The following is a 27,511-nucleotide window of genomic DNA, read 5'->3' as shown; positions in this document are numbered from 1 at the left end:
GATAACCTCCTACTGGCTTGACCAGACTAGCTCTCTACCTCATGGAGATGGTGCTCACTGGCTTATGCACTCTAGCTATCTCAGTAGCTGTGTCCTGTGAGAGAGGGAGAGTCTTAATGCCCTGTGGGCTTTATAGTGGTGGTGTCCTGCATGGTGATTGGTTGTTCTGTGTCATGTGTGTTCATTGGTTATCCTGTGTGTCAATCACTGCCTGTCTGCATCTCATTATATACATGAGTGGATATTATGACAGTCACATCCTCAAATAATTCAATGAGGCTTGTGAGGCATGACCTGCCCCTCAAAGCTATGCTGACTATCTTTCATCAAACTATGTTTTTCTAAATAATCATAAATCCTGTCTCTCCGAATCCTTTCCAATATTTTGCTCACCACAGAGGTAAGACTGATGGGTCTGTAACTCCCAGGGATTTCCCTATTCCCTTTCTTGAACAGGGGAACAACATTCGCCTCCCTCCAATCATCCGGTACTACTCCAGTGGAGAGTGAGGACGTAAAGATAATCGCCAACGGCGCAGCAATCTCCTCCCTTGCTTCCCATAGTAACCTTGGGTATATCTCGACAGGCCCAGGGGACTTATCTATCCTGATGCTTTTCAAAATTTCCAGCATATCCTCCTTCTTAACATCAACCTGTTTGAGTCTATTAACCTGGTTCACACTGTTCTCATGAGCAACAAGGTCCCTCTCTCTAGTGAATACTGAAGATGGGCCTCCCCCATCTCCTCAGACTCTAGGCACAAGTTCCTTCCACTATCCTTGATCGGCCCTACTCTCACTCTGATCTTCCTCTTATTTCTCACATAAGTGTAGAATGCCTTGGGGTTTTCACTAATCCTTCCCGCCAGGGCTTTTTCATGCCCCCTTCTAGCTCTCCTAAGTCCATTTTTGAGTTCCTTCCTGGCTACCTTGTAACCCTCTAGAGCCGTGCCAGATCCTTGCTTCTTCAACCTTGCGTAAGCTTCCTCCTTCCCCTTGACTAGAAGCTCCACTTCTCTTTGTCATCCAAGGCTCCTTCACCTTGCCATTCCTTCCTCGTCTCAGTGGGACAAAACTATCCAGCAATCACAGCAAGTGCTCCTTAAACAACCCCTACATTACTGTTGTGCATTTCCCTCAGAACAATTGTTCCCACTTTATGCTCCTCAGCTCCTGTCTAATAGCAGTATAATTTCCCCTCCCCCAATTAAATATCTTCCCATACTGTCTATTCCTATCCCTCTCCATGACTACGGTAAAGGTCAAAGATTTGTGGTCACTGTCACCAAAATGCTCTCCCACCGAGTCATCTGACACCTGACCTGGTTCGTTGCCGAGCACCAAGTCCAATATGGCCTCCCCCTAGTTGGCCTATCTACATATTGAGTCAGGAAACCTTCCTGTACACACCTGACAAAAACTGCACCATCCAAACCATTTGCAGTAAGAAGGTGCCAATCATTATGAGGGAAGTTAAAGTCACCCATGACAACAACTCTGTTACTTCTGCACCTTTCCAAGATCTGCCGCCCAATCTGTTCCTCTATCTCTCTGCTGCTATTGAGGGGTCTATTGAAAACTCCCAATAAAGTGACTGCTCCTTTCTTGTTTCTGACTTCCACCCATACTGACTCCGTAGACAAACCCTCCTCAATACCTCCTTTTCTGTAGCTGTGATACACTCCCCCTTCCTCTTTTACCTCCCTTTTCTTCTGAAAACATCTAAATGCTGGAACACCTAACAACCATTTCTGCCCCAGTGAAATTCATGTCTCCGGAATTGCCACAACATCGTAGTTCCAAGTTCTGATCCATGCTCTAAGTTCAACTCCCTTGTTCCTGACACTCCTTGCATTGCAACAGACACACTTTAACCCATTCCACTGAGTGCAACTTTGCCCTATCAACTGTCTATCCTTCCTCACGGATTCTTGCATACTATTTCTACCTGTTCCAACAGCTGCCCTATCCTCTGATCCATAGATCTGGTTCCCATCCTCCTGCCAAACTAGTTTAAACCCTCCTGAAGAGCTCTAGCAAACCTCCCACCCAGGATATTGGTGCCCCTCCAGTTTAGGTGCAATCCGTCCTTCATGTACAAGTCCCACCTTCCCCAGAAGATATCCCAAGGATCCACATATTTGAAGCCTTCCCTCCTGCACCAGCCCTGTAGCCACGTGTTCAGCTGCACTCGCTCTCTGTTCCTTGCCTCACTTGCATGTGGCACCGCTAGCCATCCTGTGATCACTACTCTGCTTGTCTTGCTCTTTAGCTTCCAACCTAACTCCTGAAAATCACTTTTTAGATCCTCATCCCTTTTCTTAGCTATGTCATTGGTGCCTATGTGCACCATGGCTTCTGGTTGCTCCCCCTCCTCCTTAAGAATCCTGTAGACTCGATCCGAGACATCCCTGGCCCTGTCACCCGGGAGGCAACATTCCTTTCGGGAGTCTCGTTCGCAACCACAATATCCTATCCATTCCCCTAACCATTGAGTCTCCTATCACTATTGCTTTTCTATTCTCCCCCCTTCCCTTCTGAGCCACAGAGCCAGGCTCAGTGCCAGAGACCTAGCTGCTAGTGCCTTCCCCCGGTAGGTCACCTCTCCCAACAGCATCCAAAACGGTATACTTGTTTTGAAAGGGAACGGCCACGGGGGTTCCCTGCCCGTTCCTTTTCCTTCGCCTGACTGTAACCCAGCTACTCTTGTCCTATACCTTGGGTGTGGCTACCTCCCTGTAACTCCTCTCTATCGCGGTCTCTGATGAGCTGAAGTTGGGTGTACTTCCCGCAGGTGTAGTCAGTGGGAACACCGGTAGTGTCCCTCACCAGCCACATCCTACAAGAGGAGCATGCAACTGCCCTAGCCTCCATCCCCTCTGATCTGAATTCCCAATGAGATTTATAGGGAAAAAAAGAAAAGATTAAACACCTGTTCGGCCCTTTTATAAAAAAAAATATATATATATATAAATATACTCCTCTCCCAAGTGAACCCTCTAAAATTGGTGATTCTGCTAAATGATACAAAGATAGCTTGCTGCCCCCCAAAAACAAAACAAACATTAAAATTAAAATTAAAAAAAAAAAAAAAAACCCAAAACAAACTACTCTTACCTTACATAATGCAGCTGCCCTATGAACCAACTGGAATCTGCCCTCCGACTCTACTCCCAGTCAGCTGCACTCTGTAAACTCCTGTCTCTCTTGAAGCTCTTTGAGGAAATGTAGGAAATGAAATTAAAGAAACACCTTGCTCCCTCCTCTTCTAACTCCCTCAGTCACCAAACTCTCACTTTTAACACTCCAATGCACACACATTCAGCACTCAAGTGAAAACAAATATTTTTTCTTTGTGTTGAAAGTTCATCAGCAGACTACTGTGAATTTGTTCAGTAACGTTCCTCCGCGGTTCCTAAAGAAAACTTAGGATTTATCAAACTATGTTACTGGAATCTGGCTTGCCCAGTATTAATATCAGCTGGGATTGTAAAAAAGGGTGTCTTAAAGGGGCGGCACGATGGTGGTGGTTAGCACTGCCACCTCACAGCACTGAGGATCCGGGTTCGATCCCCGCCCAGATTCACTGTCCATGTAGAGTTTGCACATCCTACCTGTGTTTGCATAGGTCTCAGCCCCCACAGCCCAAAGATGTGCAGGGTAGGTGGATGGCCATGTTAATTTCCCCTTAATTGGAGGTAAAAAAAGATTTGGGTCATTTAATTTTTTTTTAAAGTGTCTTAATGGAGGCAAGTAGGTAGAGAGGCTTAGAGGTATAGGGAAGGAATTACAGAGCTTTGGAACTAGGCAACTGAAGGCATGGGCACCATTGGTGGATCAGTAATAATTGGGAATGCACAAGAGGCCAGAATTGGAGGAGCACAGACACATCAGAGGGCTGTTGGATTGTTGGAGACTGGAGGGGGTGGCAAGACCATGAAGAGATTTGAAAGCAAAGATGAGGATTTTAAAATGAAGACATTGCTTGATCAGGAGGCAATGAAGTTCAGCAAGTACAGGGGATGTAGTGAAACAGGATTTGCTGTGAGTTAAGACAGGAGCAACAGAGTTTTGGATGACCACAAGTTTATAAAGGATAGACTGTGGGAGACCAGCCAAGACTGCATTAGAATAGTTGAGCCTAGATGTAACAAAGGCAAACATAAATGAGGATTTCAGCATGGATGAGCTGAGATGGGATGAAGTCAAGCGATGTTACGGGTCTGGGAATAGGTGGTCTTAGTGATGACATGAAGCCGGGAGCTCATCTTGGGATCAGATGTGACACCAAGATTGCGAACACCCTGGCTTAATCTCAGACTTCCAAGGAGAAGGATGGAATTTATAGTTAGGGAGTGGAGTTTGAAGCAGGATCTGAAAATAATGGTTTCAGTCTTGCCAATATTAAAGGAAATTCTGCTCATCCGATACTGTCGGATAAGCAGTCTGATGGTGGGGGAGTTGAAAGCAGTGGTGGTAAAGTAGAGCTAGGTGTTATCAGTGTACATGTGAAAACTAATGCCATGTCTTTGAGTAGTATCTCCAAGAGTCAGCATATAGATGTGAAATTGGAGGGAGCCAAGGATGACAGTGGAAAGGTGTTGAAGGAGGATGGTGTGGTAAACTGAGTCAAAAGGCTGCAGACCAATTGAGAAGGAGGGAAAGTTTATCTTTGAGACAGTCACATAGGGCGTCATGTGTGATTTTGGTAAGAACTGTTTTGTTCCTGCAAAAGGGTGGAAACCTGATTGGACGGATCAACCATTGAGTTCTGGGAAAGATTGGAACAGATTTGGGAGGTGACGACACATTCAAGGACCTTGGATAGAAAAGAGAGGTTGGAGATTGGATGGTAGTTTGCAACGATGGGAAGGTTTATGGGTTATATTTTTAAGGTCAGGAGTGGTGACAGCAAACTTAAGGTATGACTGTTTATGTGGAGTTTGCACTTTCTCCCTGTGCCTGTGTGGGTTTCCTCCGGTTTCCTCCCACAGTTCAAAGATGTGCAGGTTAGGTGGATTGGTCATGCTAAAATTGTCCCTTAGTGTCCAAAGGTTAGGTGGGGTTACGGGGATAGGGTGGAGGTGTGGGCTTAAGTAGGGTGCGCTTTCAAGGGCCGGCCTAGAGGCCCATGCTGTAAATTGCATGTATGTATGTATGAAAGGGGCGACACCTGAAGAGACATTATGGTTTGCGACATTGGCAAACATGGGGGCTAAAAAGGGAAGTTCTGTCATCAGCAGTTTAGTGGGAATAGGGTTACGGGAAAAGAAATGTCATAAACAAGAGCTCAGAGAGGGCATTGTGGAGAGAAACTGGAGAATGATGCAAGTTCAGAGCTAGGGTAAGGAGGAACATTGAAGGGAGGAATAACAGAGTTTTGGATAACTAGGAGGGCTAGTAAAGGGAGGGATGTGGCAGAAACGGCTGGTTGGATTGTCAAGTTATGGCAACAATCCTTGTTGAAGGTGAAGATGGTGATACAAAGATTGTCTACAGTCGAGGAAAGAAGAAACCATGGGATTTTCTGTGCATTCCAAGATGATCCTGGGAGTTTTAGTGAGCAGTTTTAATTGACAAGAGTAAGACTCAACGGTGTTTTAAGTGGTCCAGCCAGACATGAACAATTAATTTACTCTAATTTGTTTAAAACTGTTTACCATTCATACAATTAGCAGAATCAACATGGTTTTATTATGATTTTCTAAATGTCTGCTACTGCTCTCTTAATGGATTCCAGCATTGTGCCAACAATAGATGTTAGGCTAACTGGCTTATAGTTTCCTGTCTTCTATTCCTTTCTTGAATTGGAGATTTCCATTCACAGTTTTCTAATTCTCTAAGACCTTTCCAGAATCTAGGGACTTTGGGTAGATTACAACCAAAGCAGCTATTATCTCTCTAGCCACTTATTTAAGACCTTAGGATGCAGGCTGTTGAGTCCAGGGGATATGCCAACTCTTAGTCCCCATTAGTTTTCCTGGTCCTTTCTCTCTACTCCTACTGATTGTTTTAAATTCTCCCCTCCCCTCCTTGATTTTCTACTATTATTGGGATAATTTTAGTCTTTTCTACCATTAACATAAAATCCTGTTGGGTCTCTGTTATTTTCTTGTTTGTCTTGATTGGAAAGAGGCAGACCCTGAAACAGTGATAAACTTCAATGCTATTCCTTGTTTAAAAAGCGCCTTGAGACATGTTTGAGATGCAATGAGTGGCTGGTTAAGTGCGTTTTTAAAAATATATCAGTGACTTGGACACATTGGCTCATTTGGAGTACTTGAAATTCTCTTGATAGATATCAATAATGTCAATGGTTGATCAGTAAATGTATGATGTATGGTAACTTTAAAGTGCCAAGAATTTGAGTTGCACTTCTCAAGTCCAAAAAGGCCAGTCATGATGTAGAAACACCATGTGAATTGTTCTTCATTTAATAATTCTTTGCAAGTTAGGTTTCATGGCAAATATCAATTTTACATTGTTTTGCCTTGCAGCCCACTATTCATGTTCCCAAATAAATGGAAATTTTTCATCAAACTTGTATTTCCATTACCGATTTAGTTCTCTGATGATTAGTTGCACTTTACACCATAGTGAAGAGTTTACTTTCCATCTCTGTCTTGCTGTCTGAAAACGGTACTTTCCCCCGAGTATCTTTAAATGTATCACTAGCTGCACCATGTCACGGTGCACACATGAAAATTGAAAGGGGCCAATTTTGAATTTGGACTACCATGCCACAGAAACCACCAGGCTATACCCAGCATAGATCAGGCTGTGATCTTGATGTATTTGTCTTATTTACTTGGACTGGAAAGCTGTAGTGTGCCCAATGGATGTCCCAATGTCAGTGCCCTAGCCACCAGCAGCAGGGGAGGCGGGGAATTGGGTGGAGAGAGTCACAATCATGGGAACTGAGATCCTTGTCCTGCAACATTCCAGATTATTTTTGTGGACATCTTCAGCCGCATCGCTTGGTGGGAATGTGCACATGATCTGAATAGTTCCGATTTAAAATGGCTCGAGTTGCACAGTAAAAGAGGCTGCCACTTGAAGCAGGATCCTTTCAAAATGTCAGGAACCACTTCATCAAAGACTACTGATACGTTACTGGCCTGTGGCCTTATCGCTAGATCATACAAGTGGGACGTCCGGAGGCGACCATGGAGTGAGCGGTCGCTCACGTCATGGTGGTCTTTGTGTGGCTTTTAAGCCGGATTGTTGCAGAAAATTTGAAGAGAAAGGGTGTAGAGGCAGAAACAGAAGAAAGGGACCCCCAGTTTATGGAGCTGCGACCCAGAAGTCATCGGAAAAGAACGAACCAGGCGGTGGTGGTGATGAGGACCGGGCAGCGCGCGTGGAGATGGCGGAAGAATAGGGTTGGACCCCGTAAGCTCAGTGGTTGATGGAGCAGTTGGTGAGCTGCTTAAATGAGAAGTTCACCGCACTACGGAAGGAGAGTGCGGAGGACCTGGCCCGGGCAGTGGACTCAATCAAGTCGGTGGATGAGCGCTTGAAGACGAAACTGGTGGCCCAGGGTCAGGCGATCCAGAGGTTGGAGGAGCTGGCGGGGAGCATGAGGACCAGCCCGCCTCAATGGCAGCAGAGATCGGAATGCTGCGTGACCAGCAGAAGAGGCTGCTGGAGAAAGTGGAGGACCTGGAAAATCATTCTTGGAGGCAGAACATTCGGATCGAGGGTCTGCTGGAGGGAATTCAAGGATCGGACGAAGGCTAGTGCGTTTGTGGGGAAAATGTTGAAGAAGGTCTTCCAGTTGCGGCTATGCCTAGGTAGGTCGCACGTTCGGCAGCTCCCGCCGGGAACGGACTTTTGGGCGCTTCAGAGGGGCCCCAATGGCAATTGGTCGATGGCTTCCAGTGTGGCAAGGTGACAGCAAGGTCCCCCCGACATTATATGGATTGGACCAGGAGTGGAGCGGTTAAAAAACTGATCCTGGTGCAGCAAAAAGTGCGAGGGAGGAAAAGCAAGATGGCGGCGGGTGGAGACCAAGCAGTGTGGGTGCAGTGGTCGCAGGAGCAGCAGGAGTTTCTTAAACGCTGCTTTGAGGAGCTGAGGACAGAAATGTTGGCGCCAATGAAGGCGGCGAGAAGCTTGTGGAGACCCAGAAGGCCCAAGGGGCGGCGATCCGGGAGGTGCGGCAAAAAGCCTCGAAGAATGAGGATGGGATCTTGGGCCTGGCGGTGAAGGTGGAGGCGCTGCACAAGAGCTGGACGGAAAAATTCGAGGACCTGGAGAATAGGTCGAGGAGGAAGAATCTTCGGATTCTGGGTCTCCCTGAAGGAGTGGAGGGGCCCGATGCCGGGGCATATATGAGCACAATGCTCAATTCGCTGATGGGCACGGGAGCTTTCCCGGGGCCCCTGGAGCTGGATGGGGCTCATCGGGTCCTGGCAAGGAGACCCAAAGCCAACGAGCCGCCAAGGGCTGTAGTGGTGAGGTTCCACCGCTTTATGGACAGAGAGTGTGTCCTGAGATGGGCCAAAAAAGAGCGGAGCAGCAGGTGGGAGAACACGGAGATCCGAATTTACCAGGACTGGAGTGCGGAGGTGGCTAAGAAGAGAGCTGGTTTCAACCGGGCTAAGGCGGTGCTCCATCGGAAGGGGGTGAAGTTCGGGATGCTGCAGCCATCGCGATTGTGGGTCACGTTCCAAGATCGGCATCACTATTTTGAAACGCCTGATCAGGCATGGAACTTTATACAGACTGAAAAGTTGGACTCAAATTGAGGGTTTGTCTGTGGGGGGATGTTTACTGTGTTTACTGCGTTTGGGGAATGTTCTTTTTGTTTGAGTGCTGGGTGGGGATGGGTGAATGGATTTGATGTGGGGGCTGTGGGAGAGTGTGGGCGTCGGTGTTGGAAGGGCAGGGCACCACGGAGGAAGAGGTGGGGTGGAGGCCCGGGGATGGGGAGTTTGGGTAAGGCCGCAAAAAGGAGCTGCACCAGAGGGGGCGGGGCCGGCTCAGGACATAGCGGGCTTTTCCCCGCGTTAGGGAAGGATGGGGGTGGTGCCGGGGGGGAAGGGCAGTGCTGGAGAGGAGCACACACTGACTGCCAAGGGGTGCGGGGATTCTCTCACTGGGGGGTTGATGGAATGGCGGGAGAGGCCGGGGTCAGCAGGAGTCAGCTGACTTACGGGAGTGTCATGGGGGGAGCAAAATGGCTAGATGAGGAGGGGGGGGAACAGGGTTGCAGCTGCATTGGCCAAAGGGGAGCTGGAAGTAGGGGAGGTAGTCGGGGCGAGGATCCGCCACCTGGGGGACTGGAGGGTGCGGGAGGCGCGGGCACGTGGCTGGCCTAGAAAAGGAGATGGCTAGACGGCGGGGGGGTGGTGCTGAGTAGTGCCCCGATCCGGCTGATAACTTGGAATGTAAGGGGCCTGAACGGGCCGGTCAAGAGACCTCGGGTGTTCGCGCACCTAAAGGGACTGAAGGCAGACGTGGTTATGCTCCAGGAGACCCACCTGAAGGTGGCAGATCAGGTTAGGCTGAGAAAGGGATGGGTAGGGCAGGTCTTTCACTCAGGGCTGGATGCGAAGAACAGAGGGGTTGCAATACTGGTGGGGAAGCGGGTGTCGTTTGAGGCAATGAATATTGCAGTGGATAATGGAGGTCGATATGTGATGGTGAGCGGTAGGTTGCAGGGGGTGCGGGTGGTACTGGTAAATGTATATGCCCCGAATTGGGATGATGCCGGATTTATGAAATGCATGCTGGGTTGTATTCCAGATCTGGAGGTAGGAAGCTTGATAATGGGGGGAGACTTCAATACGGTGCTGGACCCAGCACTGGACCATTCTAGGTCCAGGACGGGTAAGAGGCCGGCTGCGGCCAAGGTACTCTGGGTTTATGGACCAGATGAGGGGAGTGGATCCATGGAAGTTTGCCAGGCCGCTGGCCAGGGAATTTTCTTTCTTTTCCCACGTCCATAGAATCTACTCCCGGATAGATTTCTTCATTTTGAGTAGGGCGCTAATCCCGAAAGCGGAGGGAACGGAATATTCGGCCATAGCCATTGGGTGGAGCTGGAGTTTGTAGAGGAGTGGGACCAGCGCCCGCTGTGGCGCCTTGATGTGGGACTGTTGGCGGGTGAGGGGGTGTGCGGGCGGGAAAGATATTTGGAGGCCAACGACAACAGGGAGGTGCAGGTGGGGGTAGTCTGGGAGGCATTGAAGGCGGTGGTCAGGGGAGAGCTAATCTCCATTAGGGCCCACAGGGAGAAGAGAGAGGGGAGGGTGAGGTTGGTGGGGGAGATTTTAAGGGTGCACAGGAGGTATGCAGAGGCCCCCGAGGAGGGGCTACTTAGGGAGCGACGGAACCTCCAGACGGAATTCGACCTGTTGACCACGGGGAAAGCCGAGGCACTGTGGAGGAAAGCGCAGGGGACGACGTATGAGTATGGGGAGAAGGCGAGTCGGATGCTGGCACATCAGCTTCGTAAGAGGGAGGCAGCGAGGGAGATTGGTGGAGTTAAGGATAAAGGGGGGAATACAGTGCGGTGAGAATAAACAAGGTATTTAGGGACTTCTATGGGGATCTGTACAGGTCTGAGCCCCCAGCGGGGGAAGAGGGGATGCGACGATTCCAAGATCAGCTGAGGTTCCCGAGGGTGGAGGAGGAGGAGGTGGCTAGTTTGGGGGCGCCGATTGGGCTGGAGGAGCTGGTTAAAGGATTGGGGAGCATGCAGGCGGGGAAGGCCCCGGGGTCGGATGGGTTCCCGGTTGAATTCTACAGGAACTGCGTGAACCTGCTGGGTCCGTTGTTAGTGAGGACTTTTAATAAGGCGAGGGAAGGTCGCCCTTACCCCCGACAATGTCCGGGGCGCTGATTTCTTTGATCTTGAAGCGGGACAAGGATCCATTGCAATGTGGGTCATATGGACCGACCTCGCTCCCCAATGTTATCGCTAAGTTGCTGGCGAAGGTGCTGGCTACGAGAATTGAGGACTGTGACCCGGGGGTGATTCATGAGGACCAGACGGGATTTGTGAGGGGTAGGCAGCTAAAAAGAAATGTGCGGAGGCTCCTCAATGTGATTATGAAGCCCTCGGCGGAGGGGGAAGCGGAGGTAGTGGCAGCTATGGACGCGGAGAAGGCCTTTGATCGGGCGGAGTGGGAGTATCTTTGGGAAGTGTTCGGGGAGGGGTCCATCAGTTGGGTCAGGCTGCTATATAAAGCCCCAGTGGTGAGTGTGGCTACGAACCGGCGGAGGTCGGAGTACTTTCGGCTGTACCAGGGGACGAGGCAGGGGTGCCCCCTATCCCCCTTGTTGTTTGCACTGGCAATTGAGCCGCTGGCCATGGCACTGAGGGAGTCCAGGAAATGGAGGGGACTGGTCCGGGGGAGGAGAGGAACACCGGGTGTCGATGTATGCCGACGACCTGTTGTTTTATGTGGCGGATCCAGTGGAGGGGATGGTGGAGGTCATGCGGATCCTTAGGGAGTTTGGGGACTTTTCGGGGTATAAACTCAACGTAGGGAAGAGTGAGCTCTTTGTGGTGCATTCAGGGGACCCGGGAAGGGGGATAGACGAGCTACCGCTGAAGAGGGCAGAAAGGAGCTTTCGGTACCTAGGGTGGTGAGCTGGGGGTGCTCCCCCCAACGTTATCGCAGGCATCGATCTCCCTCATTTTGAAGCGCGATAAGGATCCGGAGAGTTGTGGGTCGTATGGACCGATCTCCCTGTTGAATGTGAATGCGAAATTGTTGGCAAAGATCTTGGCCATGCGCATAGAGGATTGTGTCCCGGAGGTAATAGGGGAGGACCAGGCGGGATTTGTGAAGGGACAATACCTGACGTCCAATATTAGACGGCCCCTAAATGTGATAATGATGGCTGTGGAGGTCGAGGTGGTGGTGGCCATGGATGCAGAGAAGGTGTTTGATCGGGTGGAGTGGAGGTACCTGTGGGATGTCCTGGGAAGGTTCGGGGAGGGATTTGTGGATTGGGTCCGGTAACTTTATCAGGCACCGGTGGCGAATGTAAGGACCACCCGTGTCCCGTCAGAGTATTTTAGTCTGTGCAGGGGGACAAGGCAAGGGTGCCCACTCTCCCCACTACTGTTTGCCCTGGCCATAGAGCCTTTGGCAATGGCGCTGAGGGCATTGAACATTTGGCAGGGGATAGTGAGACGTGGGGTGGAGTATAGGGTCTCGCTCTATGCAAACAATTTGCTCCTGTATATAACAGACCCGTTTGGGGGGGGGGGGGGATTGCAGGAATTATGGGAATACTAGAGGAATTTGGCCAGTTCTCAGGTGAGGTCTTTGCGATCCAGGCAGGGGGCAGGAGAGGAGACTGAGGGAGATGCCATTCAAAGTGGTGGGAAGGAGCTTTAGGTATCTGGGGATTCAGGTGGCAAGTGGCTGGGGTCAGCTTCATAAACTAAATTTGGGCAGGGTGATTGAGCAAATGAAAGAGGACTTCCGCAGGTGGGACGTGCTCCCGCTGTCATTGGCAGGGAGGGTACAGACTGTGAAAATGACAGTCCTCCCGAGATTGCTGTTTGTGTTTCAGTGTCTCCCAATCTTTATCCCCAAGGCATTTTTAGGAAAATGAACGCGGCGATCTTGGGTTTTATATGGGCTGGGAAAGTCCCAAGGGTGAAGAAGGTCCTTCTTGAGTGGGGGCGCGGGGAGGGAGGCTTGGCCTTTCCGAACTTTATTAATTACGATGTGGAGATGCCGGCATTGGACTGGGGTGAGCACAGTAAGAAGTCTTACAACACCAGGTTAAAGTCCAACAGGTTTGTTTCGATGTCACTAGCTTTCGGAGCGCTGCTCCTTACAGCGCTCCGAAAGCTAGTGACATCGAAACAAACCTGTTGGACTTTAACCTGGTGTTGTAAGACTTCTTACTTTATTAATTACTACTGGGCAGCTAATATTTTGTTGGTTAGGAAGTGGGTAGTGGGGGAGGGGTCGGTGTGGAAGCAGGTACAGGTGGCATCGTGTAAGGTCACGAGTCTGGAGGCTCTGTTAACGGCACCTCTGCCGTTCTCGCTGGCTTGATACTCCACAAGCCCAGTGGTAGTGGCAGCCCTGTGAGTATGGGGGCAATGGAGGCAACATATGAGACTGGAGGGGGCGTCAGTATGGTCACCGATCTGTGACAATTACCGGTTTACTCCGGGGGGGGGGGGGGGGGGCTTTAGGAGGTGGCAGCGGGCAGGGATTGAGAGATTGGGGATCTCTTCATTGAGGAGGGGTTCCCAAGCCTAGAGGAGGAGTTTAAGTTGCCGGGTGAGGACGGGTTTCAGTACCTGCAGGTATCAGACTTTGTCCACAGGCAGGTTCCAAGCTTCCCTCGCCTTCCTCTAAGGGGACTATACGATAGGGTGATGTCAAAAATAGGGATTGGGGAGGGTCTCTAAAATATATAAGGAATTGATGGAGTGGGAAGGAGTACCAATCGGGGAGGTGAAAAGGAAGTGGGAGGACAAGTTGGGCCATGGGAGAAGGCCCAGAAAAGAGTCAATGCATCCTTGTTAAGAGCCAGGCTCAGCCTGATCCAGTTCAAGGTGGTTCACAGGGCTCATATGGCTGTGGCCCGAATGACTGTGGGCTGGATGTGTAGATTTTTTGAGGAGTTGGAGGACAGGTGTGGGGGAAGTCCACAGGCTAGAGAAGATTAAATTCGCCTCAAGGGGTTCATTACAGGGGTTCGCTCGGAGATGCCAGACGTTCATCGACTTCTTCAAGGAAAACTGACTGTCAGCAGAAGGGGAGGTGGGGGGGGGGGAATGGGAGGCATGGAAGTGGAGAATAAGGGCAGGAAATCTAATATATGGGTAGCTAGGAGTTAGGGCAGGGGGATGTTGGGTATGTTACTGTGGGGTTTTTGCGTGTGTCGGACCATTCTGCTATTTGGAATGTTGATATGTTAAAATTATAAATGCCTCAATAAAATGTTTTCTAAAAAAAAATCATACAAGTGAAAATTGACCCTAGGACCCCTCCAGTCAGAAATTATTTTAAATCTTTTTGGTATTTGAAGTGTATGGGTTTCTGTCCATAATGCATTTTACTTGATGTATGATGCAGCGTATCCTTTATGCTAATTGTATGTGGTGTTTTTTGATAATTTCATGAAAATCAGAAGTTCACATTGGTAGCGAGACCAAGTTGAAGCAGTGGTCTCATACAATTGGATATGTATTGTGGATAGACCTTTTAAAAAAACTTATTAAAGCAGTAAATTAGCTGAACTTTGTAGACTAGCAAAGTCCCAAGTTCAATTCCAACTAGGATGGTCTTATGAAGGGAGATTGGATAAACTGGGTCTGTATTAGAGTTTCAAAGAATGAGAAGTGATCACGTTGAAACCTACAAAGTACTTAAAAGAATGAACAGAGTAGATGCAGATAAGATGTTCCCCTTGCTTGAGGAGTCTAGAACCAGGGGACAGAATTTCAAAATAATGGGGAAGCCATTTAGAACCAAGATGAGGAGAAATTTCTTTACATAGAGGGATGTGAATCTTTGGAATTCTCTACCCCAGAGGGCTGTGGAAGCTCAGTCATTGAGTATGTTCAGTGTAGAGATTGATAGATTCCTGTTTAACAATAACTTAAAAGGTTATGGGGATAAGGTGGGTAGAGTCATTAAAGTGTCAATCAGCCATGATCGTATTAAATAGCAGGCTCGACGGGCTGAATAGCCTACTCCTGTTCATATGTTCCCATTATGTAAAGAGTGATACGTAAATTGTAGGGTGATCAGATTTTCAAAAATCAAAACCGGAACACATTGAAAGCCTTAGGAAGGTGGGCCTGTGTGGCAATTGAAAATCGCTTATTGTCACAAGTAGGCTTCAATGAAGTTACTGTGAAAAGCCCCTAGTCGCCACATTCCGGCGCCTGTTCGGGGAGGCTGGTACGGGAATTGAACCGTGCTGCTGGCCTGCTTGGTCTGCTTTAAAAGCCAGCGATTTAGCCCAGTGTGCTAAACCAGCCCCTCAATTGACATGTTGGGTAATCAATGGCAGGAGTCATGGGGCAGGGCAGCTGAAGGCTAGAGGTCATGTGAACTCATCTCCCGGAATATGTCCAACTAGAGTTGGCAACCCTATTAAGAAACCCAATTATTGGACTTCTGGTGGCGGCATGTAGTGAAACATTCGCACACAAGGTGGCTCCCGCAAGACTACTTGATTTCCAGTCCTTATTGCCCAGATTCTGGGGATATTTTTACGTAACATCCCATGTGATCAATGGTACATGGTATCCACGTAAGGGAAATGCCCAGAAAAACCAGGACAAAGAAACCCATTGATAGAAATGCGTCAACAGATTTGGAGGCTTCTCGAGGCTCCTCGCTGGAGAAAATAGCAGAGGCTGCTCCTGTGCCTCCAGCTACTGCAATAACGGCCGACATGGTTGCTGGCATCTTAGAACCATAGAACTTCCAGAATGCAAAAGGAGGCCATTTGGCCCATCGAGTCTATACCACCCTCTGAAAGAGCACCCTACCCTTGGACACTAAGGGGCAATTAAGCATGCCAATCCACCTAACCTGTACACCTTTGGACTGTGGGAGGAAACCAGAGCACCTGGAGGAAACCCACGCAGACACTGGGAGAATGTGCGTGGAGTTTGCACTGTCACCTCAGGCTGGAATTGAATCCGGGTCCCTGGCTCTGTGAGGCAACAGTGCTAACCATTGTGCCACCGTGCTGCTTGGTGGTGGAGTTTGTGAAGCATTGGAGGGTTGTGTCTGGGGACCTTTGTTAGTCGATAGAGGATGCACTGGCTCCCATTCGGTCAAAGTTAGAAAAGACCTCAACAGTAAAAGCGCATGTATCTTAGGTTCGGTCACCCAGTGCTTTAAGAAGATCAATGACCTCCACATGGCCGCATGGATGAGTTAGACATGCCATCCGGCACCCCCCCCCCCCCCCCCCCCCCCCAAAAAAACACCACCATGTGATGCACGGAACGTGCAGCTCACGGTGCCTTCTGTGTCCCCGCAGGAGACGTTGGCCCACAACAGACTGTGTGCCCCTCAACCCATGGACAGCACGGTGGCGCAGTGGTTAGCATTGTTGCCTCATGGCGCCGAGGTCCCAGGTTCAATCCCGACTCTGGGATTTGCACATTCTCCCCGTGTCTGCATGGGTTTCACTCCACAACTCACAGATGTGCAGGGTAGGTGGATCGGCCACGTTAATTGTTCCTTAATTGGTTACTCTAAATTTTTTTAAAAACAAAAGCGGTGAGCATTACTGACTCAAGACGCTGAGGACCCAAGTTTGATCTCGGCCCCGGGTCACTGTGTGTGTGGAGTTTGGACATTCTTCCTGTGTCTGCGTGGGTCTTATCTCCACAATCCAAAGATGTGCAGGCCAGGTGGATTACCGCCCCCCCCCCCAGTGCAGAGACACACACCTCGGTGGGCAAAAGTAGTGGACAGCCCTCTGGAACACAAATGATGAGTCTTACACAGTTGCCGACGTACGCCAGGTGGAGGTAGGAACGCCCAGGGGAGACAGGAGCCGGATATCTGCTGGATCGCATGACCCATCTAGGTCACAGTCCGATGCTGTGTCTCTGGACCTAGTTTACCCGGAGCTGATGCAGTCGATATGTTACAATGTAGTGGGTCTGCCAGAGGGGATAGAATGCTGGGCAAGCTAGTGGGGAGGGAGGGCTTTCCAAACCCCCCAGAATTGGACAGGGCACACAGGTCACTTCGACCCAGGCCCAAAGCCGGGGAGCAGCCCAGAGTGATTATTGCGAAGCTGCACCGGTTCCAGGACCAGGAAAAAATCCAACGGTGGACCCGTCAGACAAAATCGTGCACGTGGGAAGGGAAGAATGTAAGGGTGTACCAGGCCATTGGGGCGGACCCGGCCAAAAAGAGGACCGAGTTCAACAGAGTAAAATCAGCACTCTACAAAGTAGGGTGCGATTTGGGATGTTATTCCTGGCCTGATTCTGGGTAACATTCAAGGGACAGGAACTGTATTTCAACATCCCAGCGGAGGCTGATGAGTTTGTTAAATTGAACAAATTGGGGGAGGAACAGCCGCAACAACAACGAAAGCCGCAGGGGCAGGGGAAAAAAGAAACGGAACAAAGAGCGGAGGTCAGGCCGCAAACAGAGTCAATAAGATCATGAACTGTAGACATTTGTTTTCTGTTTTACGCAGGACTGTGCTGCCTCGTTTTCGGGCTCGTCTCTTCCCTCAATGTGAGGAGGGGAAGCAGAGCAAGGGGAGAGACGGTGAGATAAGCATTCAGGAGGGCGAGACAAGGGGTGGAAGGAGGAAGGTAAAGTAGGGCCAGAGCTGGGCAAGTACTGGGAAGGGAGCCACCGTACTAGGGCCAACACAGGAGGGCAGAAAGAAAGGAGGGCCGCGGCGCACCTCTCAGGGGAGAGGGAGCGCCTGGCACAAAGGGGGGGGCAACGAGGCAGAAAGGGGGAGGGAGAACTACTTTCTCGAGGTACTGGATCGACTTGGGCTAGGAGCGGGGTTCACCGCCTAGGTGAGGCTTCTGTACAATGCTCCCAAAGCGAGTGTCCAAACTAACACCACCAGCTCTGAACACTTCCAGCTATAGGGAGGGAACGACAGAGGCACAAGGACTGAGGGGGGAGGAGGGGAAGAGCTCAGAACAAAAAAAGCAAAGAGAAGGTTGAGGCAAAGAAGCAGAACGGACACTGGCCTCGGCAGGCATGGACCAGGGCGAGGAACCAAGATGGCGCCACAAACAGCTACTCGGGAGGGCATCAGGGCAAAGGGAGACCCGGAGTGCAGCGGCACATCCACGTGGCATGCACATAGCTGGTGGCCATGTTGGGTGCCCCCTGGACAAAGTGCCCCGGAGCGCTGGGGCCCGACCTCATGGTGAGAGCGGCGACCTCGGCCATTTTGGACGGTCCCTAACAAAGGGAAACCCCAGAGTGCAGGGGCACATCCACCAGGTAAATATGGGTGACCCCGAAAGACCGGGGGTCAGAAATCCCCACCAGGATTGTTACCTGGAGCGAAAGGGGACTCAACGGCCCAGTGAAAAGATCCAGAATCTTTGCCCACCTAAGAAGCCTTAAAGCAGACATAATCCACTTACAAGAGACGCATCTGAGGGAGAAGGACCGACTGCTGGTAAGGAAGGGCTGGGTGGGACAGCCGTACCATTCATGTTACGTGACGAAGGCTATGGGGGTAGCAATACTAATCAACAAGAGGACGAGGTTTACAGAAACCAAGACACTTACGGATCCAGAGGACGATACGTCGTGGTCAACGGTCGTATGGTAAATGTGTACACTCCAAACTGGGACGACACAGAATTCATAAATAAGACCATGGCGAAATCCCCGACAATGACACACTGACTGATTATGGGGGCTGATTTTAGCTGCGTGCTGGACCCACAAACCCCAGAACAGGGAAAAAGACTGGCATGGCTAGGGAACTTAGGAACCTTTATGGAGCAGATGGGGGCGGTGGACCCATGGAGGTTCCTGCACCCAGGAGAAAAGGAATTCTCATACTTTTCACAAGTGCACAAGGTGTACACCTGTATCAACCTATTGCAGTGGGGAAATCGGTGCTTCCAGGGATCACGGGAACGGAATACTCCACGGTCGTTATACATAGAACATGCAATGCAGCAATGGGACATTTGGCCCACCAAGTCTGCACTTAAGCCCTCACTTCCACCCTATCCCGTAACCCAATAACCCCTCCTAACCTTTTTGGACACTAAGGGCAATTTAGCATGGCCAATCCACCTAACCTGCACGTCTTTGGACGGAGCACCCGGAGGAAACCCACGCAGACATGAGGAGAACGTGCAGACTCCGCACAAACAGTGACCCAGCAGGGAATCAAACCTGGGACCCTGGCGCTGTGAAGCCACAGTGCGATCCACTTGTGGTACCGTTCTGCCCGCGTATCTCCGACCACGCTCCACACTACATGGCTGTGAGGCTGGACACAGGCCTCCTGGCTGACAAGGCCTTCTGCCAACTGCCAAACAGTATTGCGGGCCATAGGCGACTACGTTAGTAACAACCAAAAAGGGGAGGTCTCACCCTCCACGTTTAGAGGAGAGATCATAGCCTACAAGGCAAGCAGAGATAGGGAAGAGAGGGTGGCCAGGCAACCACTGCGGGCTCCATTCTGGAAGTCAACAGAAAATGCTCCGAGGCCCCAACCGTAGAGCTGCTGGCAGAGAGCAAAAAGCTGCAAATGGACTTTAACCTGCTAGGAAAGCAGTGTATCACCTTCGCCAGACACTGGGGACCTTCTACAAACACGGAGACAAGGCTGGCTGCCTATTGGCTCACCAGCTGAGAAAGCACGCAGTCACGAAGGAAATACCGCAGGTAAAGTATAACAGAACCAAAGGAGGTAAATCGGGCATTTGAGACCTTCTACCAGGGACTGTACACCTCCGAGCCCCCCAATGGGGACGTGGGGATGAAACAGTTCCTAGACAGACTGGTGCTACCAGTTGTGGGGGAAGACAGACGGGGGCAGCAGGAAGCACCGATAGATCTGGGAGAAATCATGGAGAGCATCAGCTCCATGCAGGCAGGGAAGGCACCAGGACCCAACGGGTTCCCGGCGGACTTCGACAAAATATTTGCACCAGTCCTGGCCCACACCTAAGGGACATGTTCGCGGACTCACTGGCAAAGGGCACTCTGCCCCCCCACGCTAGCGCAGGCTACAAACTCATTGATACCCAAAAAAGATAAAGACCCGACGGAATGTGGATCATACAGACCCATTTCACTGCTGAATGTGGACGCGGAAATATTCGCAAAGGTCTAAAGGGCTGGAGGGCTGCGTACCGGAAGTGGTCACAGAGGACCAAACGGGCATTGTCAAGGGTAGGCAGCTCACAGCGAGCATCCGGCGGCTGCTGAATGTAATAACGCCCCCGCCCCCAGGGGAGAGAACACGAGAGGTGATCATCTCCCCGGAGGCAGAAAAGGCCTTTGACAGAGTCGAATGGAACTACTTTCTCGAGGTACTGGATTGGCTTGGGCTAGGAGCGGGGTTCACCGCCTAGGTGAGGCTTCTGTACAACGCTCCCAAAGCGAGTGTCCAAACTAACACCACCAGCTCTGAACACTTCCAGCTATAGTGAGGAACAAGATAGGGCTGCACCCTGTCCCCACTCTTGTTCATGCTAGCGATCCAACCCCCGGCAATAGCGCTGCGGGATGCGAAAAGCTGGAAGGGAATCCGGAGAGGAGACAGAGAGCACAGTGTTTCACTCTGTGCAGATGACCTGCTCCTCTATGTCTTGAAGCCACAGGCGGGACTGAAGGCAATACTACAAATCCTGAAAGAGTTTGGAACCTTTTTGGGCTACAATCCTAACCTGGGCAAAAATGAGGCATTCCTGGTGAACCCAAATGGGGGAGGGGCAGACCTGGAGGGCCTCCTGTTTAAAACGGCCCAGAACAGATTCCGTTACCTAAGGATCCAGATAGCCAGAGACTGGACACAGATCCACAAGTGGAACCTGACCAGCCTGGTGGAGGAAGTAAAAAATAACCTTCGAAGTGGGGCTCACTCCCACTCTCCCTGGCACGGAGAGTGCAGACAATCAAGATGAACGTACTGACTAGGTTCTTCTTCCTGTTTAGATCCATACCGATCTTCATCCCCAAGGCCTTTTCCCAAAATGAAGATGGTCTAACCTTGCCGTTTGTGTGGGCTGGTGTAAGAACCCGAGAATTCCCAAACCGACACTGCAAAAAGGAAAATCAAAGGGGGCTTGGCTTTACCAAACCTACAATACTACCACTGGGCAGCAACGGCAGAAAGAGTGAGGGGATGGGCACAGATCGGGTACAAATGGAGGAGGCCTCCTGTAAAGGAATGACCATCCAGGCCCTGGCCACAGCAGCACTCCCATTCCCCTCAACAAGATACACAACGAGCCCATTGGTGCCAGCCACGCTGAGAACGTGGACCCAGCTGAGACGACACTTCGGGATAACTAAAATGTCCCCCATCTGCGGCAATCACAGATGCCTCCCAGCCATGCTAGATCAGTAGCTAGTGGTGTCCCTCAGGGATCGGTGTTGGGCCCACAAAGCAAAAAATGCAGAGGATACTGGAAGTCTGCAGAGGGATTTGGATAGGCTAAGTGAATGGGCTAGGGTCTGGCAGATGGAATACAATGTTGACAAATGTGAGGTTATGCATTTTGGTAGGAATAACAGCAAAAGGGATTATTATTTAAATGATAAAATATTAAAACATGCTGCTGTGCAGAGAGACCTGGGTGTGCTAGTGCATGAGTCGCAAAAAGTTGGTTTACAGGTGCAACAGGTGATTAAGAAGGCAAATGGAATTTTGTCCTTCATTGCTAGAGGGATGGAGTTTAAGACTAGGGAGGTTATGCTGCAATTGTATAAGGTGTTAGTGAGGCCACACCTGGAGAATTGTGTTCAGTTTTGGTCTCCTTACTTGAGAAAGGACGTACTGGCACTGGAGGGTGTGCAGAGGAGATTCACTAGGTTAATCCCAGAGCTGAAGGGGTTGGATTACGAGGAGAGGTTGAGCAGGCTGGGACTGTACTCGTTGGAATTTAGAAAGATGAGGGGGGATCTTATAGAAACATATAAAATTATGAAGGGAATAGATAGGATAGATGCAGGCAGGTTGTTTCCATTGGCGGGTGAAAGCAGAACTAGGGGGCATAGCCTCAAAATAAGGGGAAGTAGATTTAGGACTGAGTTTAGGAGGAACTTCTTCACCCAAAGGGTTGTGAATCTATGGAATTCCTTGCCCAGTGAAGCACTAGAGGCCCCTTCATTAAATGTTTTTAAGATAAAGATAGATAGTTTTTTGAAGAATAAAGGGATTAAGGGTTATGGTGTTCGGGCCGGAAAGTGGAGCTGAGTCCACAAAAGATCAGCCATGATCTCGTTGAATGGCGGAGCAGGCTCGAGGGGCCAGATGGCCTACACCTGCTCCTAGTTCTTCACCCAAAGGGTTGTGAATCTATGGAATTCCTTGCCCAGAGAAACAGTTGAGGCTCCTTCATTAAATGTTTTCAAGATAAAGATAGATAGTTTTTTTTGAAGAATAAAGAGTTATGATGTTCGGGCGGGAAGGTGGAGCTGAGTCCACAAAATATCAGCCATGATCTCATTGAATGGCAGAGCAGGCTCGAGGGGCCAGATGGCCTACTTCTGCTCCTAGTTCTTATGTTCTTATCCCACCTTCAAAAGATGGAAGCTGGACGGAGACTCACTGGTGGTCGGGGACTTCTACCTCAGGCACAGACTGGTGACACTGGACGAACTGACAAGGAAGTGGAAATTAGCGAAAGGACAGGAAATGAGACACCTCCAAGTAAAACACTTTCTCCGCAAAGAAACAGTAGGGTACCCCGGGGCCCCAGAAACCACACTACTAGAGGACCTGATAGGCACAAGCAGCAAGAAGGGAGGGGCTGTGTGGGAAAATATACAGACAGTTACTGGACAGAGCTCGAGCACCACTGGACGAGACCAGGCAAAAATGGGAGCACGAACTGGGGACAGAGGTAGGGTGGGGACTCTGGAGCGAAGCACTGAGCAGGGCTAACTCCACCTCCTCCTGCGCAAGGCGGATCCAGATGCGATCTCCTAATGCGATCTAGAGGGTGGCAAAATGTATATAAGGTCAATTAAATGAAAGACAAAATAAACCTCTCTGTACAATAAAGTAAATTAACGCTGATAAGAAAAATGTGATGTATATACACAATTGTTTATAAATATGAGAAATGGCAAAAAAAGATTTTTTTAAAAAGAGAATGTACAGAAACAGTAGTTGCAAGATGATAAATCACACGTTCAAGGCAATTACAGGCAGCCATTTTCTGAAATGGATCAGAAGGCTTGATGGAAGTTACTGTATTGCACAGTTACTTTTTAATAAATACTTATGGGGTAGAATTTTATGGCACTCCCACCGACGGGGTCTTCCAGTCTCATCAATGTCCGTGGCGTTTTGAACAGCTCACTGCATTTTCTGGCCCGCGGTGACAGAGCCTTAAAAATTTCACCCAAGCTCTTTGAGTGATTTATATTGAGACCAAAACTTAGAAATTAACCCTACCCACAATCCTACTTAATGCACTCATATGATCCTTCTTTGTCTAAATGTTAATCAGTTAAAATAACTAGGTTTACACCTCTATTAAAATAGTGGTTGGGACTTTATCATTTTAGTTGTTATTTTTAAAACAACTTCTCCTGCATTCAGCATAAAAGACTTTACCTGTAAGTAGTTCCTTGGTCCCTCTGGCAGAATTGGTCTTTGTATGTACATTATCTAGCCAGGGAATGATAACTGGGGTTGGTCCCTTTGTTCGTGTAACTCAGGCTTAAAATTGCAAATAACACTTACACATGTATAGAGTGATTGCAGTTTGGAACGCTCTTCCACAGATGGCAATTAATAATAATAATCTTCGTTAGTGTCACAAGTAGGCTTGCATTAACACTGCAATGAAGTTACTGTGAAAATCCCCTAGTCGCCTGTTCGGATACACTGGGGGAGAATTCGGAATGTCCAATTCACCTAACAAGCACATCTTTCGGGGCTTTGTGGGAGGAAACCAGAGCACCCGGAGGAAACCCACGCAGACACGGGGGAGAATGTGCAGGCTCCGCACAGACAGTCTGCATGTTCTACCCGTGTCTGCATGGGATTCCTCCGGGTGCTACGATTTCCTCCCACAAAGTCCCGAAAGATGCAAGATTAATTGTAAATTTTAAATCTAAGATGGATAGATATTTGGTTTCTAAAAATCTTATGATATAGCGAAAAGGTAGATGCATGTGTTAGATTGCATATCAGCCATGATTTTATTGGAAGGTGAAAAAGGCTTGAGGGGCTAAATGGTCTATCCCTGTTTCTATTTTAGATTTATTGAAAGCAAAAGTTAAGAGTAACATAAAGTTAATATCGCAATGCATTTGGCTGCAAGATTTCTAATATCTCCTCAAAACAAAAATAATAATATTGACACTTCGCTAACTCTCCTAAGAATAGTAAAACTGGACCAGCATCTATATTACTTATACACCAGGGTTTGTCCATTAACATTAATTCTCATGGCTTTTTTATGGGCCCGGAAGAATTGGCAGAAAAAAACTTGAATTTACATCCAACTTCTAATGTGCCCAACATCCCAAGTGACATTGCAAAGTAATAAGAGGAATGGATGCCAAGCCATGGGAAGTGGGTTAGAAAAAGATGAACTCAAAAGAATAGGTTTTGAAATTATTTTAAAGGAAGGTGGAGAGATGAATCTGTTTTAAAATAAAATTCCAAAGGAGACTGAAAGCTCTGTGCCGGATCTTAGTACGAAGGAAGGGAGAGTCACAAGATCCCAGTGGCAGAGGACCAGTTCCACAGAGCATAAATATTGTTTGGTGACTGAGTAACATCACAGTAATTTATAATGGCACTTAAAACAATCATGGAAACACTTCTATGCCATGTTACTGCAGGTATTGGACAGCAGAGGCTTGAGATGGCTTCTTGCAGGTAACATTTTCATCATACAACTGCCAGGCAGTGATTGTCACCAATAATAAAAATTCCAACTACTTTCCCCCACTTTCAACAGCACTTTCGCTATTGATCAGAAGTTTAACTACACAGACTACAAAAGGAGGGACAGGATGAGTATGCTAAGGGCTCATGCAACAGTGAAACGCAACACCATTCAAGACAGAGCAATTTGCTTGATTGCACCCCCACACTCCCTCTATCGCCAACACACCATGACTGAATATGAACTCTCTATACATGCATTGCAAGACTCTCCAAAGTTTCTCTGACAGCAATTCCCGCGCAATCTTTATTGCCGAAAATGGTAACAGCAGCAATGCCATGATAAGGCCTTGCTGACTTGGATAAATATTGCGATTCTTTCAAAGCTGTTGGGTTAATATTCTGGAACATACCTCATGGACTGTTGTGGTGTAGGATTAAAGCCCATCATCACCTTTTGAGGGGAACATCCTGGGTAAAAATAGATTTTCAAAATAATATGTCACTGATTTAAACCCTGTACCAAGGTGCAATTATATTGGCCTTCTACAAAAGCTGATTATAAAAATTAAAATCAAATGTAAAATATTGTATTCTATACTGGAGTTCCATCATAATTTCTCCCAGAAAGTACCATCCAAAATATCCACTAACGTTTTGGGTGATAAAGATTTTAATAGTACAAAGAAGAGCATAAGCTGACACAGTTAATGGTATATGTGCTTGACATTCAGTGCTTTCCAAATACCGCCTTTGCAAGTTTCATAACTTCCTACGTGGTATTGCAGCAGGGCCCAGATCATTGCTCCCTTATCAAAAGAAGAAAAAATACATCTGCATCTGTAATGGAGATTCATAACACCTTAAATAAAAATTAGGAGCTGGTTTAGCACACTGGGCTAAATAGCTGGCTTTTAAAGCAGACCAGGCAGGCCAGCAGCACAGTCCAATTCCCGTATCTGCCTCCCCGAACAGGCGCCGGAATGTAGCGACTAGGGGCTTTTCACAGTAACTTCATTGAAGCCTACTTGTGACAATGAGCGATTTTCATTTCATTTTCAATTATTAAATAGAAAACTATAACTTTATAATTTGCAATATGTTTTTCAACACAGCTCCTTGATGTAGTTTCTCACCTTGCACGTCAAAACCTGCGTCTCCTTGTCCTTGGACGCAAGCACATGCTACGGGGAACAACCAGCTGGAACAAAGGTCACATGGCTGTTATACAGAAGTGTGCTGACTGCTTCTTCACAGAAAATATGTAAGTCAAGAGGATGTTTCATGTAGTAATTAAATAAGGAAACTCGAGGAAATGCTTTCAGTCTTTTTGTTTTTGAAAAATGAATAATTGCGATATACCTATTTGCAATTGCAGAGAGGTCAAAGCCTTGTGTACTATTTCTAATGCTGTTCATTTTGTACTCTATGGCAGGGTTTTTCAAAGTCAGGGAAGAGACCGTGTTTTGGTGTTGGGAGGGTGGCGGAGTAATCAGTCACGCGTTCCCAATCGTGGGAGAAGTGCCCAAAGGACAAAACTGGCTTTTACAAATGCCAGCCGCGAGGGGCTGTCAAGAATTCTGGCCGTCCCGTGCTTGCGTGCACTCTCAGGTGGATCCAGCAGTGCGCAGGCCCAGAACCCAGTGGGCAGACTGCCTCCTGACATCGGCGCGCTATCCCAGTCCAGTCGCCTCCTGTTCCAGGACCAAATTTCTATTTTAAAAACGATCGAATCTTCCTGCCAGAAGCTGTGGCAGAGAACAGGTCATGCACCCAGGCCATACACTGACTCCATGCCCCCTGTGCTTCAGTGGTTTGGGCGTGAAATAACATAGGAGAGATTCCTCCATTTTGTAGCTGCCAAGCAAGTAAGGCAATAGGAGTGTGAAGAATTGAAAATGGATCATCTTGTAATAAGAAAGAGAGGACCAGAGGCACAAACAAGCCTGGATCTCGCAGTTAAATTTGCTGGAGCGCTGCTCATGAAAGTCCACAGCAGGACAAATCAATGCTGGTGTGAGCTCCAGAACCTCTGGTGAACAACCCATTAAAAATAAGCAGAAATCGGGAATAAAGCAGTACAAAGATGATTTCTTGAGGCTTCATTAATTGTGCCGATGCAAATCAGGATGCAAAACCCATGTGTGTTGTATGCAAGGAAGTATTGGCAAATTAAAGTTTAAAACCCTCAAAACTTCAATGGTATTTGAAGACTAAACATGGCGGATTCGAGGACACACCACTTGATTTTTTTCAAAGGATGCAGTGAGAACCTAAATCATCAGCTGAAGTCCTTAGCAGAAATGTAACATTACACATGACAAAGCACGTGAGATTGTGAGGACCAAGCAGGCTCACCTGTCGCAATAAAGGTAAGCAAAAATGGTGGGTTGCGAAGGTCGGCCGGCATGGGTTGCGAAGATCGGCCGGCGTGGGCCCTGAAGGTCGCCCAATTGGTAAAGTGGGTCCTGGGGAATGGTCTCAGGCGTGCAGTTTATAAACCTATTGCTTTTCTTTTATAAATCCGATACAGCTTGTATTGAGTGATCAACGATAACCTCATGTTTTTCTTGATCGGTTATCCTTATTAAACACTCAGCCTGGTATGATAAACTTATCTAAGAATGTTATATCTTTGAGTTTGCTGTAAAGATATGGAGGTGCCCACACTTTGGATTCGTACAAACACAAGAGTTTTTATTAGGAGTGTTAGCACACAATTTAAGATGGAGAACTGAAGCCCGAGCAAACACTCTGCTGATGTCACTAAGATCACGAGATGCTTCACCAGCAGGAATATATTCTCTGGTACATAACACCCTTCTTTAGTCCAACAACAACTGCTTAACATTTTTACAAGAGACCCACTTATGCATTATCTCTATGCACATATTCATAACTCAAAAAAGACTGTGAATGTCTATTCCTTTTAAGTTGTAATCAATGTTCTGGAACCTGGCTGCTG

General features: G+C 48.5%; 1 protein-coding gene across 1 annotated transcript in view; it reads left to right on the top strand.

Moving 5' to 3' along the window:
• LOC140407314 (mitochondrial ribonuclease P catalytic subunit-like) overlaps positions 1-27,511 on the top strand; it is a 117,930-nt gene that overhangs the window by 58,512 nt on the left and 31,907 nt on the right. Inside the window, exon 3 of the mRNA XM_072494904.1 lies at positions 25,662-25,810. Coding sequence (XP_072351005.1) covers positions 25,662-25,810 — 149 coding nt within the window. The remainder of the gene's footprint in view (positions 1-25,661; positions 25,811-27,511) is intronic.

This window comes from Scyliorhinus torazame, chromosome 2, assembly GCF_047496885.1.
Source record: "Scyliorhinus torazame isolate Kashiwa2021f chromosome 2, sScyTor2.1, whole genome shotgun sequence".
NCBI classification, from domain to species: Eukaryota; Metazoa; Chordata; class Chondrichthyes; order Carcharhiniformes; family Scyliorhinidae; genus Scyliorhinus; species Scyliorhinus torazame.
The sequence above is the reverse complement of the archived record's forward strand: the minus strand, read 5'-3'. Positions and strand labels throughout refer to the sequence as shown.